Source organism: Myodes glareolus, chromosome 9 (genome assembly GCF_982192425.1).
Source record: "Myodes glareolus chromosome 9, mMyoGla1.1, whole genome shotgun sequence".
NCBI classification, from domain to species: Eukaryota; Metazoa; Chordata; class Mammalia; order Rodentia; family Cricetidae; genus Myodes; species Myodes glareolus.
In genome coordinates, this window is record NC_142034.1 from 15,630,543 (window position 1) to 15,647,419 (window position 16,877).

At 43.1% G+C, this 16,877-nt stretch overlaps 1 protein-coding gene across 1 annotated transcript; it reads left to right on the forward strand.

The window, feature by feature from the left end:
• Positions 1 to 1,988: 1,988 nt before the first annotated feature.
• Kpna2 (karyopherin subunit alpha 2) lies at positions 1,989 to 14,530 on the forward strand. The gene is made up of 11 exons (XM_085695969.2): positions 1,989 to 2,145; positions 3,584 to 3,699; positions 4,114 to 4,251; positions 8,511 to 8,599; positions 9,053 to 9,321; positions 9,670 to 9,764; positions 9,858 to 10,121; positions 10,296 to 10,529; positions 10,854 to 11,036; positions 13,562 to 13,711; positions 14,195 to 14,530. The coding sequence occupies exons 2-11, from the start codon at positions 3,625 to 3,627 to the stop codon at positions 14,285 to 14,287; spliced, it is 1,590 nt and encodes a 529-aa protein (XP_085552095.2). The 5' UTR covers positions 1,989 to 2,145; positions 3,584 to 3,624; the 3' UTR covers positions 14,288 to 14,530.
• Positions 14,531 to 16,877: the final 2,347 nt, after the last annotated feature.

Below are 16,877 nucleotides of genomic sequence, written 5' to 3' on the forward strand. Positions count from 1 at the left end.
GGTATCTGTGAGAGGGTTTAGGATCTCCTGGAACTAGAGTTACAGCTGTGAGCCGCCATGTGGGTGCATGGGTGCTGGGACTTGAACCAGGGTCCTCTGGGAAAGCAGTAAGTACTCTTAATTCTGAGTCATTTCTCCAGCACTCAAGAGAGCGGTTTTTTATTTTTATTTATTTATTTTTTCTCTCCTCGATACAAGGTTTCTCTTTGTAGCCCTGGCTGTCCTGGAACTCACTTTGTAGACCAGGGTTGCCTTGAAGTCGCAGAGAACCACCTGCTTCTGCTTCTCAAGTGCTGGGATTAAGGCGTGTGCCACTACTGTCTGGCTTGAAAACATTTTTTTTCTTAGCAGATATACTTTGGAATATTTAGGGCTAAAGAGATAATTTTGAAGCTATCAAAAGACTAAAAAAACTAGTATATAAAAACCACATTTGTGAGCCGGGTGGTGGTGGCGCACGCCTTTAATCCCAGTACTGGGGAGGTAGAGGCAGGCAGATTTCTGTGAATTTGATTGAGGCCAGCTGTCAGGACAGGCACCAAAGCTACAGAGAAACCTTGTCTAGAAAAAAGCAAAACAAACAAACAAAAACCCCACATTGGTACACTTATATTACTTACAAAGAAAAATGGGACAAAAATGCTACCATTTGGCAAGTCTAGGTAAAGGCTTGAGATTCTAAATTTCAGAATCAATGAAGTTTTAAAAAGTGTGAGGATGAAGAAGAGGAAGATGAGGAAGATGATGATGAATAAGTTGGTTCCAGTGCAGTTTCTTTCTTGTCTATAAAGCATTTAACCTCCCTTACACAACTCACAACTCAATTTTTTGGTTTGTTTGTTTGTTTGTTTTGTATAGTTAACGTACTACCGGAAAAATATCTTGAGATAGCCCTATCCTGGTGTTATTTCAAGCTGCTAACCTTGCCTGGTACAGTCTGGGGCTGTGAATTGGTGTGGATTTTTAAAGTAGGTACTTGTTGGTACACAGCACAACTTAGTTAAATATAGGGACGGTAGGTTTTCTTGTTTTGGTTTTGGGTTTTTTTCCTATCTTCAGTTGTTTCTGATGCAGTTTATACGAAGTTAATTGTTGTTCTGTTAACTGAATACAACTCGGGAATTGCAACAACAATAACAAAATTGTAGCTGTTTTGTTGACATTTTGTATGCTTCTAAGTAAATACATTTTTTTATTTAAAAAAAAAAGAGACACAGATCTGCTTTACTACCTTCTGCCTGTGACCAATCCCTATTAAAATTCGTTTTGACGTGAAAAAAATGCAAATCAATGTATCTGTGTTAAACTCTTGTTATATTTTGGTGGCTTTTTTTGAGAGGGGGTAGGGAGGTCTCACTATGTAGCTCTCGCTGACCTCGAAATATAGATCAGGCAAGCTTGAACTCATAGCATTCCTCCTGCCTCTGCCGCCCAAATGCTGGGATTAAAAGCCTACACCAGGGCCGGGCGGTGGTGGTGCACGCCTTTAATCCCAGTACTCGGGAGGCAGAGACGGGGAGTTGGGGGGGGCGGATCTCTGAGAGTTTGAGGCCAGCCTGGTCTACAGAGAGAATTTCAGGACTGGGACCAAACCTACAGAGAAACCCGGTCTCGAAAGACCAGAAGAAAAAAAAAAACCTACGCCAATTACGCCAGGCTAAATTTCTTTTTTTTAAGATAATACGTCTAATAATAATTTCGTGTATTTGCTTAAGGACAGGTCACAGAGAAAGCTAACAGGGTAGCGCCCAGCGCTCCGGCTAGGCAGAGACCGCACACACCCCTAAGCATTGCGTGGGGAGTTCCGAGGAAATCATCACCGTGCAAGGCCTTCTGGGATTGCCCGGCCGCTCCCTCTTCTCGCGAGTCTACCCTCCTTATCACCCCGCCCCCACCTTTCTTCCCCCTAGGCCCGGCGTCCGTGCGCCCCCCCAACGTGTTTTTCAAATCCACCAATGAACGCGCAGCTTAGGCTCAAACCGGCCAATCGGAACGCGGCGTCACCGGGAAATTTAAATCGCGCCGGCCGGCAGCACGAGGCACAAAGTCTGAGGGCTGAGGCGCAGTGGACGTTTCGAGGGCCGTCGACACCGCAGTCTCCGAGACCCACACCGCTTTTCGTGGACGCCTGAGCCCGCTGTGCAGGTGGGAGCCGAGCCGGGGCCTGGGCGGGAACGGCCGGCCGGAGGGGCTGAGCGGGCGGGGAGCGGGAGCAGGCCGCGCCGGGGCGTGTGCTCGGCCTCCGTGCCCAGATGAGGCCTCGGGGCGGGGTGGTTGACCCAGCCGCTTGGTTTCGCCACACCGGGCTCTGCCCTGGCGTCCCCGGTCGCTGCGGGGGGCGGCGGGCCCGGGGGGGCGGCGCGGCGCGGTCCCGAGGGTCGGCGGGGGCAGGGAGACCGGCTCGTAGACGGGCGTACCCGGCTGTCCGCCCCTGCTTCCCTGCTGCTTGTGCCTGGGGAGGGGGACGGGGCTCTGAGCCGGAGATGGAGGTGGCAGTTAAAGACACCCCGGGTTAAATGCTTGTCCCGGGTCACCCGTGTCAGTGTCGAGGACGAACATAAAGCGGTGAAAACTAGCAGATTGTCAGAGGACTTTTGATTCCTGTCACTTTGCGGTGATCACACGTGTGAAATAACGATGTTCACAGCTGATGTCATCCTGCTTGTATGCATTCGCTGGAAATCTGTGTGCGAGGTGCCGAGTGCTGTAGATGCCGTGCTAATGTCACTTTTGCTGACAGCGGTGGTTAGGAAAGGTTCTGTAATGTAGCGAACCGGTTCTTTGTGGACCTTGATAGAAGATACCACTATGTATTGATTTTGGCCATTAATCAACAGAACCCAGAACTGCACTCACTGCCGTAAGGATGTAGATGTTAACTCTAAGGCGGCCGGGGTTCTCCTAGCCGGTGTTCTATGAACTAGTGGAGTCTAGAATGTAGAGCCCTGGCTTAATACTGTGCTGGCCAGAGGCTTAAGGCCATTGAGATTTTGAAAGCCGTTAATCTGAAATGAGATGCTGTGTATGCTTAAACTACACATAGGATTTTGAAGGTGTATTACGACAGTAAGACATTCTGTGTTGATGACTTCCTGACATGGAAATATTTTATCTATTTTGCGTAAAAGTCTTAAAATATCATTTGTTTCTTCTTAGCCTTTTAAAAATTTGAGTTAGTGGAAAACTTAAATTATGTTTGTTTAAAAATGTTTATGATTGACAGACAGTTCCGGTGCCGGAAGGGGCAGTAATCCATCCCTCGACTTAATGCTGTAGCCATAATATTTAAGCTTATGGGGTTTTTGGTTGTTGTTGTTTTGTTTTTGTTTTTTTCTGGCATACAGATGGAATAAGTATATAGTTGATCTTTACATTTTATTGGGGTTTTTGTGGTTTTTTTTTGTTGTTTTTTTTTTTCTTTTTAAGGTATGTAGCCCTAGCTGGCCTGGAACTCTATGCAAGCCAGGCTGGCCTCAAACTCACAGAGATATATGCCTTTCTGTGCCTCTCATGCGCTATGATTTAAGGTGTTTGTTACTATAATTGACTTCTGCTGTATTCTTATTAAGGTTTTTTTTTCTAGCCTTCCCTTGTCTACTAGCTTACTCCCTTATTCCTGCAACCATGTCGACCAATGAGAATGCTAATTCACCAGCTGCCCGGCTTAACAGATTCAAGAACAAGGGAAAAGACAGTACAGTGAGTACCTTCTGTTGCTTCCCTGTGTATACTTTCCAGTGGAAATAAGAAGGGGTATTTATAGAACACATTTCTGAGGTACTGGGGATCAAGTCCAGTGCCTCACTCATGGTAGGTGGGCTTTTCTATGCCTCTAGTCTTAGTATTTTTGAAAAACTCTTAAAATTGTGTGTGTAAATTTTTTGCATGCACCAGGTGCAAATGCAGAGGTGAGAGGACAACCTGGAGGTGGTGGTTCCCTCCTCTACTTGGCTCTGAAGGATTGAAGTCCTCGGACTTGGTGGCAGGTGCCTTTCCTGCATGAGCCATCTCTTGCCAGCCTTTGAGGGATGTAAAAAAGTGAAATCACTTGTCATTAAAAACGGAAGAAATAGATAAGGAAATAGATAAAATGAGGTGTTGTCTTTTCTTCAGGAAATGCGGCGCCGCCGAATAGAAGTTAATGTGGAACTGAGGAAAGCGAAGAAAGATGACCAGATGCTGAAAAGGAGGAACGTCAGCTCATTCCCTGATGATGCTACTTCTCCTTTGCAGGAAAACCGCAACAATCAGGTAAATAGATTTGAGTTCACCTATGAATGGGTTTTTGTTGTTGTTGTTTTTAATTCTGTGTAACTTCCCTGGCTGTCCTGGAAATCACTATGTAGACCAGGCTAGCCTGGAGAGATAGATCTGCCTACCTTTGCCTCCCGAGTACTGGGATTAAAGGTGTGTACCATCTCCCTACCCCACGAAGATAAATGTTTCTTAGAAAATTAAATTGAATTTGGCGGTGGGGTTTGAGACAGGATTTCAGTGTGACCTTGGCTGTCCTAGAACTCACTCTTATAGACCAGGCTGACTTTGAGCTCAGATCCATCTGCCTCTGCCTCAGTGCTGGGATTAAAAGTATGTGCCACCACAGCTGGTTAAATTTAAATATTCTTGGACACACCTGGAAATCTTCTACTTTTGACGATCGAATATATGAAAATTGTTTAATAAGATTTGTAGTTTTTTGTTTGTTTTTGGTGTGTGCAGGAGGCCAGAGGGAGAGGTTGTGTCCCCTAAACTGGAGTTACGGGCTGTTATGAGCCACCTAATGCAGGTGCTGTAGGCTTAACGTGGGTCCTCTAGGTAGGATCAGTGCTCAGCCATCTCTTAAGCCACGGTGATTATTTTTTTTAAAGCTTTGAATTTTCTTAGCTATTCTAACACTGAAGCTGATTCAAAGGTTTTTAATTTTTTTTAACTTTTTAATTTAAAAAAGGTTTCATTGTGTAGCTCTAAGTAGCCTGAAACTCATGGTAATCAGCCTTTCTCTGGGATTAAAGATGTATGCCACCATACCTGGCTGCTACTGTTGAGTATATGTGTCTAGTAGTGTGTGTAGATGTCAGAGGACAACTTGTGGAGTGGGTTCTCTCCTTCTACCTTTGCATGGGTTCTAGGGCTCAAACTCAGCACCAGACTTGGGTGGCAAGTACCTTTACCTGCTGAGTCATCTTTCCAGTCCAGTTTGTTACTAGTATTTTTTTAGTGAGTTATTTAATTTTATGTGTGTTGGTGGTTTGCCCGAACATATGTCTGTGTGAGGATGTTGGGTCTCCTAGAGAGTTACAGACAGTTATGAACTGCCTGCCGTATGGGTGCTGGCTATTGAACCCGCGTCCTCTTTATCTTCAGCCACATTTATTTTTTTATTTTTTGGGAAGTGCTACAGATCAAAACCAGAACCTTCACACATATATTCTGAACAAGCTTTTCCCCTAGAGCTATATTCCAGTCCAAAGTTTTTTTAGTTCTGATCGTCCCTCAAACTGCCTGCATTTCTAGCTACTGTCAAAGTATTTTGACATGTCAGTTCCAATTGATAAAGTTTTTGTTTGATAACTAGGGAACTAGAATCACACCAGGGTCTTGTGTTTAATAGGCATGTATTCTACCAATGATGTATTTCGCTAGCTCCTTTTTTATTTTTGTGAGACAGTGTCTTGCTGTCTAACCCTGGCTGGTCTGAATTCCTCTATAGCCTGTCCTGGTCTGGAAACTCAGTTCAGGAAACTCAGTTCAGGTGTGTGGCAGTTACTATGCCAGGCTAATACAGTATAAAGCAGTGGTTCTCATCCTTCCTAATACTTCAACCCTTTAATACAGATCCTCATGTTATGGTGATCCCTAACCATAAAAATATTTCTATTGCTACTTCATAACTGAAATTTTGCTACTGTCATAATGTAAGTAACTGTTTTCTGATAACCCCTGTGAAAGGGCCATGGACACACCCCCCAGGTTAGGAACCACAAGTATAAAGTCTAATGTAACAATTTAGACCCAGAGCAGCTTCTGGTCCTGAAGTTTCATTAATGAAAAGTGCCTAGTGCTTTGGTTATACATGCCTTTTTTTTTAAAAAAAATATTTATTCATTTATTATGCATTCAATATCTGCCTGCAGGCCAGAGAGGGCACCAGATCTCATTACAGATGGTTGTGAGCCACCATATGGTTGCTGGGAATTGAACTCAAGACCTTTGGAAGAGCAGGCAATGCTCTTAACCACTGAACCATCTCTCCAGCCCCCCAGTTTTTTTTTTTTTATCTTCTATGCTATCCTTTAATGTACTTTTCTCTACATTTACACATTTGACTACAGCCTGCAGCATTCAGTATAAACATGTTCCATGGCTTTGTAGCCCAGGAAACTGAATAGATTTGTATTATATAGCCTAGGCACCTGAAACTTTCTACAACAAAAGTTCATGAGACTCATTTCTTAAACTGTATCCTGTGTTGAGTGGCAGCTAATGCCTTGTTTTTCCTGCTCAAAGTCTGCTCCATGATGGCCTTCACATAAATTGGACCTATCTTAGACTTTCTAATCCTGTCTTTTGAAGCAAGATGTCCAGGCTAGCCTCTTATTCACAACACTGTCTCAGCCTCCCAGTGAGGACCTTACAGGAGGAGTGAGGCAGTGCTGGACTCCTACTAGCATTTTTTTTTCTTTTTCTTTAACATTTGATTTCCTTTACCATTCTATATCTTAGACTTTCCTGCTTATTATAATTTTTTTCTTTAGTTTTAATCTCTAGTACACAGAGATCTGCTTGTCTCTGCCTCCTGAGTGCTGGAATTAAAATCATGGCTCCAAACTTAGTTTTTACTCTTTGAATGTTTATATATGTATATAATGGATTTTAGTCCTTTTCATCACCCTTTTTTCAAACAAGTCTTCCTCTTTCTTTGTGTCTGTTTATCTGTGACCCACTGAGCTTGTTTGTGGTGCCCGCTTGGGGATGGGTAGGAGCTTGTTTACTGTAGGAGCATGCACAGCTTGTCAGTGGCTGTACTCCTGAGGAAGCTGATGCATCTCCCTAACTCTCAGTAGTCCCCCGTGAAAGGGGTGGGGTCTTATGGACCCTTCCTCCTTGCATGATGAAGTATTAAAATGACCTAACCTTCTAAAGGTAGTTCAAATTGTGATGAGCATGAGTTCTTTAGTTAGGTTTCTCTGTTGCTATGATAGAATACTGCCAAAACCAGCTTAGGTGGGGGACGGGTTTAGTTGGCTTACAAGTTAAGGTCCAATATCCCAAGGAAACCAATGCAAGAACAACATTGCCTATGAGCTTAGTCTCTGACTTGCTCAGTTTTTTTTTTGTTTTAAGTCTGGGTCTTGTCTTGTACCCCTTGATTGACCTGGAAGTCACTATATAGACCAGGGTAGCCTACTCAGTGCTTAGCTTAAAGGCATGTGCCAACACACCTGAAGCTACCTGGCCTACCTGCCCAGGATGGCATCACTCACAGCGAGCTGGGTCCTCCTGCATCAACTAGAAATCAAGAAATGTCCTACAGACTAGGTGTGGTGGTACCTGATTTTAATCCCAGTGGATTCTGGAGACAGGCTAGTGGATCTTTTGTGAATTCTAAGTCAGTCTGGTCTGCATAATGAGTTCCAGAATAGCCAGGTCTACACAGAGAGATTCTATGTCAAATAACAAAACCAAAAAGTTAGAGACATTGCCTATAGCTCTATATACTTCTCTTGGGGGTCAGTTTGAGATAAGGTTTCTCTGTGTAGTAACCCTGCTGTCCTGGAACTAGCTCTGTGGAATAGACTGTCCTCGACTCACAGAGCTCTGCCTGCCTCTGGCTCCCAAGTGCTGGGATTAAAGGCGTGCACAACCACTGCCTGGCCCATATGTCTTTCTTAAAAGTATATTGGAGTTAAAGTGATTGTGACTTGTCTAAGAATAACCTTCAGTTTGCCCTAAACTGTTAGTGACAATAGCTTAAGTGCTCTGACTTGAGAATCCAGTGTCATGGTACCACATTGCAGAACTATGAAAGTATTTAGTAGGCCAAATTAAAAGTAAGGCTAATTTTTTAGTAACAGACTATACATAAAAAGACATTTGCAATGTCTTCTGTATTAGTTTTTTTTTTTTCTGTTGACTGAGAAGCAATGTAGCAGCATGGATAAGTTTATTGATTTATACTTGCAGTTTATAATACCTTGATGAGGGAAATCAGGGCAGGAACTTGAGCAGAAACCATGAGGCAGTGGGTACAGTGTTTCTGCTTACTGACTGGTTCTCTGTACAACCCAGACCCACCTGCCTGGGAGCGGTGCTGTCCACAGTAGGCTGGAATCTCCCACATCAATCATCAAGATTATATGGTCACAGGTTAATCTGACCAAAGCAATTCTTTATGTTGATTCTGTTTTCTGGTAGACTAGGTTTTGTCAAACTGACAACAAAAACAGCAGGTATAAACTATATTACTTGAATTTAATAATAATAATTATAAAATACTGCATTTCTTTTAGGGCACTGTAAACTGGTCTGTTGAGGACATTGTTAAAGGCATAAACAGCACCAATTTGGAAAGCCAGCTCCAAGCTACTCAGGCTGCTCGGTACGTCTGCAGGCTCTGCACACATGGCTGACCTCAGAGATCAACCTTCAGATGGGCAGTGAGAACGGGGTGAATAAAGAAAAGCCACCCAGTCCGCTTTCCATGAGAATTTTTTCTTAGGTCTATTTTTACTTTATTTTTGTGGAAATCAGAGGACAACTTAAAGGGGTTCTCTCCACCATGTGAATCCTGGGGACTGAACATAGTTGTCGGGCTTGGTGGCAAGTACTTGTACTCACGTAGACCATCTCACCGTCCCCTTCCCCACTTTAAACATGTGAAACAGAATCTCATGTAGTTCAGGCTGATCTTAAGCACACACTGCTTTTGCCTCAGCCTTCCCATATTGACATTATACGTGTGTCAACCGCTATGTACAGATTTTTAGAACCTTTCAAGGCACCTTGGAAATCAACTTTAACTTCTGATTTTTTTTTTTTAATTTATCCTTAGGAAACTGCTTTCTAGGGAGAAACAGCCTCCTATAGACAACATTATCCGGGCTGGTTTGATCCCCAAATTTGTGTCCTTCTTGGGCAAAACTGATTGTAGTCCCATTCAGTTTGAATCTGCTTGGGCACTTACTAACATTGCTTCTGGAACATCTGAACAGACCAAGGCCGTGGTGGATGGAGGTGCTATCCCAGCATTCATCTCTCTCTTGGCATCCCCCCATGCTCACATCAGCGAGCAAGCTGTGTGGGCTCTTGGAAACATTGCAGGTACTTGCACTTAAAATTCTTTGAACTGAATGTATCCAGAGTGATTGAAAAGGACCGTGTTAGAAGTCCTAATAACTTCTGTGTCAAGCTTTGAGCTTGCGTTAGGCCCTTATTAGGAATGGAAGCGGTCTAACAGTGCTACTGGAGAGACGTTAGCATTAGGGCGTGTCTGACAGTGCGTTCAGTAGCTGAACACTGGTGTGCTAGATTCATTCATCTTGCTTTTTTGAAACTGGGTCTCATTGTATACTACTGGCCGTAGACAAGGCTAGCTTGGAACTCACAGAAATAGATCCCAGGATTTAAATGTTTGCCATCATGCCCAACTAATCTTGCTTTCTATTTCAGGTGATGGTTCAGTTTTCCGAGACCTGGTTATCAAATATGGTGCAGTTGACCCACTGTTGGCACTTCTTGCAATTCCTGACCTGTCTTCCTTGGCGGTAAGTTAGTACTATATAAAGTCACATAGGATTCTGTTCTTATTTTCCATCTACTCAAAGGTGAACCTTCTAATTACTTTTTCTTTTTCTTAGTGTGGTTACTTACGTAATCTTACTTGGACACTTTCAAACCTTTGTCGAAACAAGAATCCTGCACCCCCCTTAGATGCAGTTGAGCAGATTCTTCCTACTTTAGTTCGTCTGCTACATCACAGTGATCCAGAAGTGTTAGCAGATTCCTGCTGGGCTATCTCCTATTTGACTGATGGCCCAAACGAGCGCATTGAAATGGTTGTGAAGACAGGAGTTGTGCCCCAACTTGTGAAGCTTCTGGGAGCTACTGAATTGCCAATTGTGGTAGGTGCTGACCTTTGTGTTTGTGCTTTAACAGTCCTGAAGCATAATCATTTGTTAGTATTGAGATACTGTCTATGACTTTGCAGAATTTTTAGAACAGGGAATGGTTTAGCAGTAATAGAAAAAATGTAACATAACTAATAATGCATCAAAAAAATTTTTTTCCCGTTTTAGACTCCTGCACTGAGAGCCATAGGGAATATTGTCACTGGGACAGACGAACAGACTCAAATTGTGATAGATGCAGGAGCACTTGCAGTCTTTCCCAGCCTGCTGACAAACCCCAAAACTAATATTCAAAAGGAAGCCACGTGGACAATGTCAAACATCACAGCTGGACGCCAGGACCAGATACAGCAAGTTGTGAATCATGGCTTAGTCCCATTTCTTGTTGGTGTCCTCTCTCAGGTAATGAGAGTGTAGGATTTGCCAGGTTAATATTTATGACAAAGTATATGTCTTTAATCCATGGGTGTGGGGGTCAGAGGCAGGAGGGAGATCTCGGAATCTATACAGCATGCTTTAGGATAGGCAGGACTACATAGAGAAATTTTGTCTTAAAACCCAGCAATAACTACTGAAGAGTTTAAAGAACAGTCTTTTGTTAGATACAGATAGTACCTCTAATGTTGGGGAGAATCTACAAGTAGTTTAGTTGGTGTCTGAATACCACCTTTTGGAGTCTTACCATTAGAACTTCTGAACTAACAGCATTTTCCTCTTGTTTCTCAGGCCGACTTTAAAACACAGAAGGAAGCTGTGTGGGCTGTAACCAACTACACCAGTGGTGGGACAGTTGAACAGATTGTGTATCTTGTTCATTGTGGCATAATAGAACCTTTGACTAACCTCTTAAGTGCAAAAGATACTAAAATTATTTTGGTTATTCTTGATGCCATTTCAAATATCTTTCAGGTAAGTCCTAACCAGTCTGTTTGTTTAAATTTGGGGTTGATAGTTACTATTTAGGACTGGGGAGAGGACAGGTAAGTTTGGTTACTAACAGTTCATAGAATCAGAAGGTTTTGCAGTCTCACCATGTAAATTTACTAATGAATAATTAGCTGGGCAATGGTGGCACACGCCTTCACTCAGGAGGCAGTAGTAGCCAGTGAATCCCTGTGAGTTTGAGGCCAGCCTGGTCTATAGAGCTAGTTCAGGACTGCCAAGGATCTGTCTTGAATCCCTACCTCCCCCTCAAAAAATAAAACAAAACAAAACAAAAAACCTGTGGGACTAGTGAGGTAAAGAACATCTGAGGTGGCGACAGGATCAGAAAGAAGTTCAAGGATGTCTTCAGCTACATGGGGGGGATGGTCAAGCTGGGCTAGGCTACCTGATTTCCTACCACAAAGAATACCCCCCTTTTTTTTTGTTTTTCGCGACGGTTTCTCTGTAGTCTCTGGAACTAGCTCGTGTAGACCAGGCTGGCCAGACTCACAGAGATCTGCCTGCCTTTGCCTCCCAAGTGCTGGGATTAAAGGCGTGCACCACCACTGCCCGGCTTACCCTCCATTCTTTTTTTTTTTTTTAAATTAATTATGTATACAGCATTCCTTCCATGTATGCCTGCATGCCAGAAGAGGACACCAGACCTCATTACAGATGTGAGCCACCATGTGGTTGCTGAGAATTGAACTCAGGACCTTTGGAAGAGAAGGCAATGCTCTTAACCTCTGAGCCATCTCTCCAGCCCTTACCCTCCATTCTTAAAGGGAGTTAGAGAAGTGGCTCAGTGGTTAAGAGCATTTGTTCTTGGAGAGGATCTGGGTTTGATTCCTAGCACCCATATAGTCGCTCACAACCATGTGTAGCTCCACTTCTCACCCATACACACAAAGAATTTTTTGTTGTTTTTGAGACAGGGTTTTTCTGTTTAGCTTTGTTATAGACCAGGCTGGCCTCAGACTCAGAGGTCCACCTGACTCTGCCTCCTGAGTGCTGAGACTAAAGGTATGTACTACTACCACCTGGCGATTTAATTTAAATAAGTTAATTATCTCCCCCCCCCCCAGCTCTACCCCTATTTGATTCAAGTGTGCCAGCATCTGGCACTATGTGATAGTAATTGAGGGTAAGCAAGCCCAGTTCATCAACTAATATATTTTCTGATTCTGGAACTTTTTAAATTGAATCTAAGATGGAATTGGTAGCATACACCTATAGTCCTAGCATGCAGGAGAACTGCCATGAATCGAAGGCCAGCCTGGACTACATAGTAAGTTCCAAGCCAGTCCAGGCTTGAGTGAGACCCTTTTACAAAAGAAATGGATTTTAGAGAAAGGAACAGTGGTGCTTAATCCCTGTGTGTAAATCTTGTATCATGTGGCCAGGTTTCCTGCTCATCCTCAATTGAACCCCTCCATTGTTTTGAATCAAATCAGTTATTTAATCTGTTAAAAATTGGGTATTGAGATTCTAGGCATGACGATGTAGTTCTTTAATCCCAGCATTTAGGAGGCAGGTGGATCTTTGAGTTTGAGGCCAGCCTGGTCTACAAAGCAAATCCCAGGACAGTCAGCTACACTGAGAATCCCTGTCTCAAAAAAAGAAAAAAAAATTGAGGATTTGGAAGGAATCTCTATCTGTATGAATGTTTTGCCTGCCATTTGCATTCCTGTCTGGTATCTGAGGAGTTTAAGAGAAGAGGGCATTGGATCCCAGGGACTAGATTTAGACAGTTGTGAACAACTAGTGTGCAAGAATAAGTGCATTTAAGTGCTGAGCTGTTTCTGGAAAACTACCTGACTCTCAACTCCCAGTCACCAGGATTAAAGGAGAGCATCCTTATCCCTGTGCCTGGTTGCTTTTTAAAGAAACTTTTATGCTTTCATTGTGCAGTTTTTTGAGCATGATGAACTTTGTAGGTAATGACATGTTGCAATGTCACAAAGTTGTCTGTCTTTGTATAATTCTCCACCATGACCACTAGATAGTCTGAGGTGCTTCACAAGATATTCCTGTTCATGTCACAGACAATGAACTGGAAAGTAGTGCTGCTTCGAAGTTGTCCTAGGAGGCTGAGGTAAGGAGGAGTGTGAAGCCAGTCTGGGCTGCAGTGGTCCTACTGAGCTACACAATGAAACCCTGTCTCAAAAGAGAAAAATAGCCAGGCATGGTGCATGAGAGGCGGAGACAGGCAGATCAAAATAAATATATGCAAAACAACTAAAATGCCTCTCAAAGGAGTTGGCATTTGTCTGATAGATTTTTTTTTTAAATGAGAATTGGTGTGAGGGTGTCAGATCCCGTGGAAACTTTAGTTATAGACACTTGTGTTGAAATTGAAAATTGAACCTGGGTTCTCTGGAAGAGTAACCAGTGCTTTTAACTGCTGAGCCATCACTCCAGCCTCCCTTGTCTGGTAGATATTAATGCTTATAGATGTTCTTATAAAAATGGAGTTATGGTAGTAACCTTGAATTGCGTTTTGTTTTAAGGCTGCTGAGAAACTAGGTGAGACAGAGAAACTCAGCATGATGATTGAAGAGTGTGGAGGCTTGGACAAAATTGAAGCACTACAGAGCCATGAAAATGAGTCTGTATACAAAGCCTCATTGAGCTTGATTGAGAAGTATTTCTCAGTGGAGGTGAGTAATGGCCATGTTAACTTAGAAAGTATACAAGAATTCACAAGTATCCCCAAGCCCATTAGATTTTGATCCTTTGCGTATGGTTTTTATATTACCCAGTGCCCTTACATAGAATGGCATCAGTGCAGCAAGGGCTTGCTTTGTATGTCTATTTGTTCCTCAGGTATTGGCTTTGACATCTCAGAATATTCTGAGGTTGAAGTTTTTGGGTGTTGTGGTGGGAGTTTATGTAGAAGTAGACCAACCTCAGGGCCTTATATTGCTTGATAGGTCTTCTATTATACAGTGATAGGTAGACAGATAGTTGAATATACAGAACCTTCTCCCAGGTGCTAATGAATCACCTAAACTTTTGTAGCCAGTCCTGTTCTCCCTTCCCTTCAAGGTTACTACTGTGTTCAACAAGTACAGGTTTTGAGATAGGATTACTACTTGAGATGTTCCACACTTAATGGTTATATCTTGTCTTACTGTTTCCAGGAAGACGAAGATCAAAACGTGGTGCCAGAAGCTACCTCTGAAGGCTTTGCCTTCCAAGTTCAGGATGGGGCTCCCGGGACTTTTAACTTCTAATGTCCAACTGAGGCACAAAGTTGTTAGCTATGTGCTGTGTTTCTCATAAATTTGTCTTACTGTTTTCTCTAAGAACTCTTTTTAAATGTGGTTTGTTATTGTAGCACTTTTTACAAAGAAACTATACTTGAACAGTTGTAAACTGTACATACTATATGAAGCTGTCCTCTGCGTTTCTTATTTCTATGTGGAATTTCGTATCCTACAGTGTCCTGTAAATAAAGATTAGGTTCCACTCCTTTACTCTGTGCCTTGCTGCTTTCTTACTTTAGGCCATTACTATTGGAAATGAAGGTTGACCTAAGTTTTCTGCAGACACCAGAGGTGGCCCTGCTTGCAGACACTTTGAGAGGTGGTTGTCCCTAGAATACATAATGAGTATCAGGGCTGGCTGGAACAGCCCTCACATCCCCCACAGTACTGGCAGCCAGTACCATCTGTCTCTGGCTGGTGGAGTTCTGATAAAAACCTAAATTTAATCATGAATCTCTGGATTCAAGTGGAGCCTGGCTACAATTTCACCCCTGGGTATGTTACCTGAAGTACTGTGATAGATAAGAGTTTGGTTAGGAAAAAAGGGGTTGTGTCTTTCAGGAGCCTGTACAGTATGGATTACTGCCCTGCTCCAGCCACAAGTATGTTCCTCTTGCACAAGAAAAGAGGAAGCCAGTGTCCTTTGCGAAAGGCAGTGTGCCTTATTACAGTTCTGAACTTAACCCATTTCTTAAATCTTTTTTTCCTGTATGTTGGTATTTGTGTTCATGTATGCTAACCTCTGGTGCTACCTGAGGCCAGAAGAGGGAGTCAGATCCCCTGATCTGCAGTTAACAGTTGTGAGCCACCATTTAAGGGCTAGAACTCAAACTCGGGTCCTCTGGAAGAGGTGCTGAAGCATCTCTCCTGGCTTGTCTTGGTGGCAAGCACCTGTACTTACTGACCCATATTGCTGGCCTACAATGAACCTGTTAAGTACTTTAATCAATTTTTGTTCATTTGACTAGTGGAAAATCAAGAGCAAATGCTCATAGACTTTGCCTTTGGCAGGCTCCAGGGTTTAAAGTCCCTTCCATGATATAGCGTGAGTACAGAGTTGGAGAACACAGGCTAATGTTTGTTTGAAGCACTCCACAGCCAAGTGCCTAACATGGAACACTAAGCCCTCCCTGCCTAAGCCAAGGGCACTTTGCTTGGGGCCCTGAGTCACTAAGCCTGTGCAGAGACCTTGGGGCAGGGAAGGGGGGCGGTGTAGCAAAACTGAAGATAGCTTTCCCATCTATGCCTGTCCTCTACCTTGTCTCAACTCCTGGGTTCCTGGGTCCAAAAATCCTCACTTTGGGGAAATAATGTACAACAAAGTCTTGACACTGTTTTGTCTTTAAGGTGGTCTCTTACTGACTGACTTTAGAGGAATGAATGTAGTAGGCATGTTGAAAATGTGAGGTCTGTGTTACAGGCATGACTGCAGAGAGAGGTAATGGACAGGAGATAGCAGACACCTAAAATACATTGCTCTGTAGAAGACCAAATTTACGTCAGAAGAGGGCATCAGATCCCATTATAGATGGTTATGAGCCACCATGTAGTTGCTAGGAATTGAACTCAGAACAGCAGCCAGTGTTTTTTATTTTTGTTTTTGTTTTGTTTTTTTTGAGACGGTTTCTCTGTAGCTTTGGCATTTCCTCAGATGTTCACAGAAGCCTGTTCTTGTTCAGTATCTCTGAGGGTCAAACTCTGCTAGAATGGCTCTTCAGACCCACTGAGTATAACAGACACCGCACAGTCCTCCTCTGACAGTGTCTAAATTGCTACAGGTTTATGATGTATCATAATTGGTTGTTTGCTTGCTACCAATTGTGTTGTATGCATGTGTTTTGTCTATCACGTGCTTACCTGATGCTACAGATCCCAGAAGAGGGTTGTTTGCTCCTCTGGAATGCCAGTTATGGGTGTTGGGGCAGTAAAGTGTTCTCAGTCACTGAACCATCTTTCTAGTCCTGGTTTCTTGTAAATCTTTGTTTTTTTTTGAGACAGGGTCTCTTTATGTAGTTCTTGCTGGTCTTGAACTCATAGAGATCATTCCATGCTGTGATAAAATTAATTCTTTTGTACACTTTAAAGATTTGCCACATATTGATTTAATAAAACACTGATGTGCCATTAGCCAGGTAGGGAGTGTGGGCGGGACAATCAGACTAAGAAAATTCTGCAAAGAGGAAAGGCCCAGTCTGTAGCAGATACCCAGAAGCAAGATGAGAAGGCCTTACTGATAAAAGGCACCAAGCCACATGGATAAGCATAGATACGAATTATGGGTTAATTTAAGTTGTAAAAACTCATTAATAAGCCTGAATGGGGCTGGGGAGATGGCTCAGAGATGAAAGGCACTGATTGCTCTTACAGAGGACCTGGGATCAGTTCCCAGCAACCACGAGGAAGCTGTGGCTCCAGTTTCAGGGTATCCGACACCTTCACACCAATGTACATTAAAAAAAAGTTAAATAAGCCTGAGCTAATAGGCCAAACAGTTTATATATTAATATAAATCTGTGTGTTTATTTGGGACTGAACAGCTGGGCTGTGGGACTGGGCA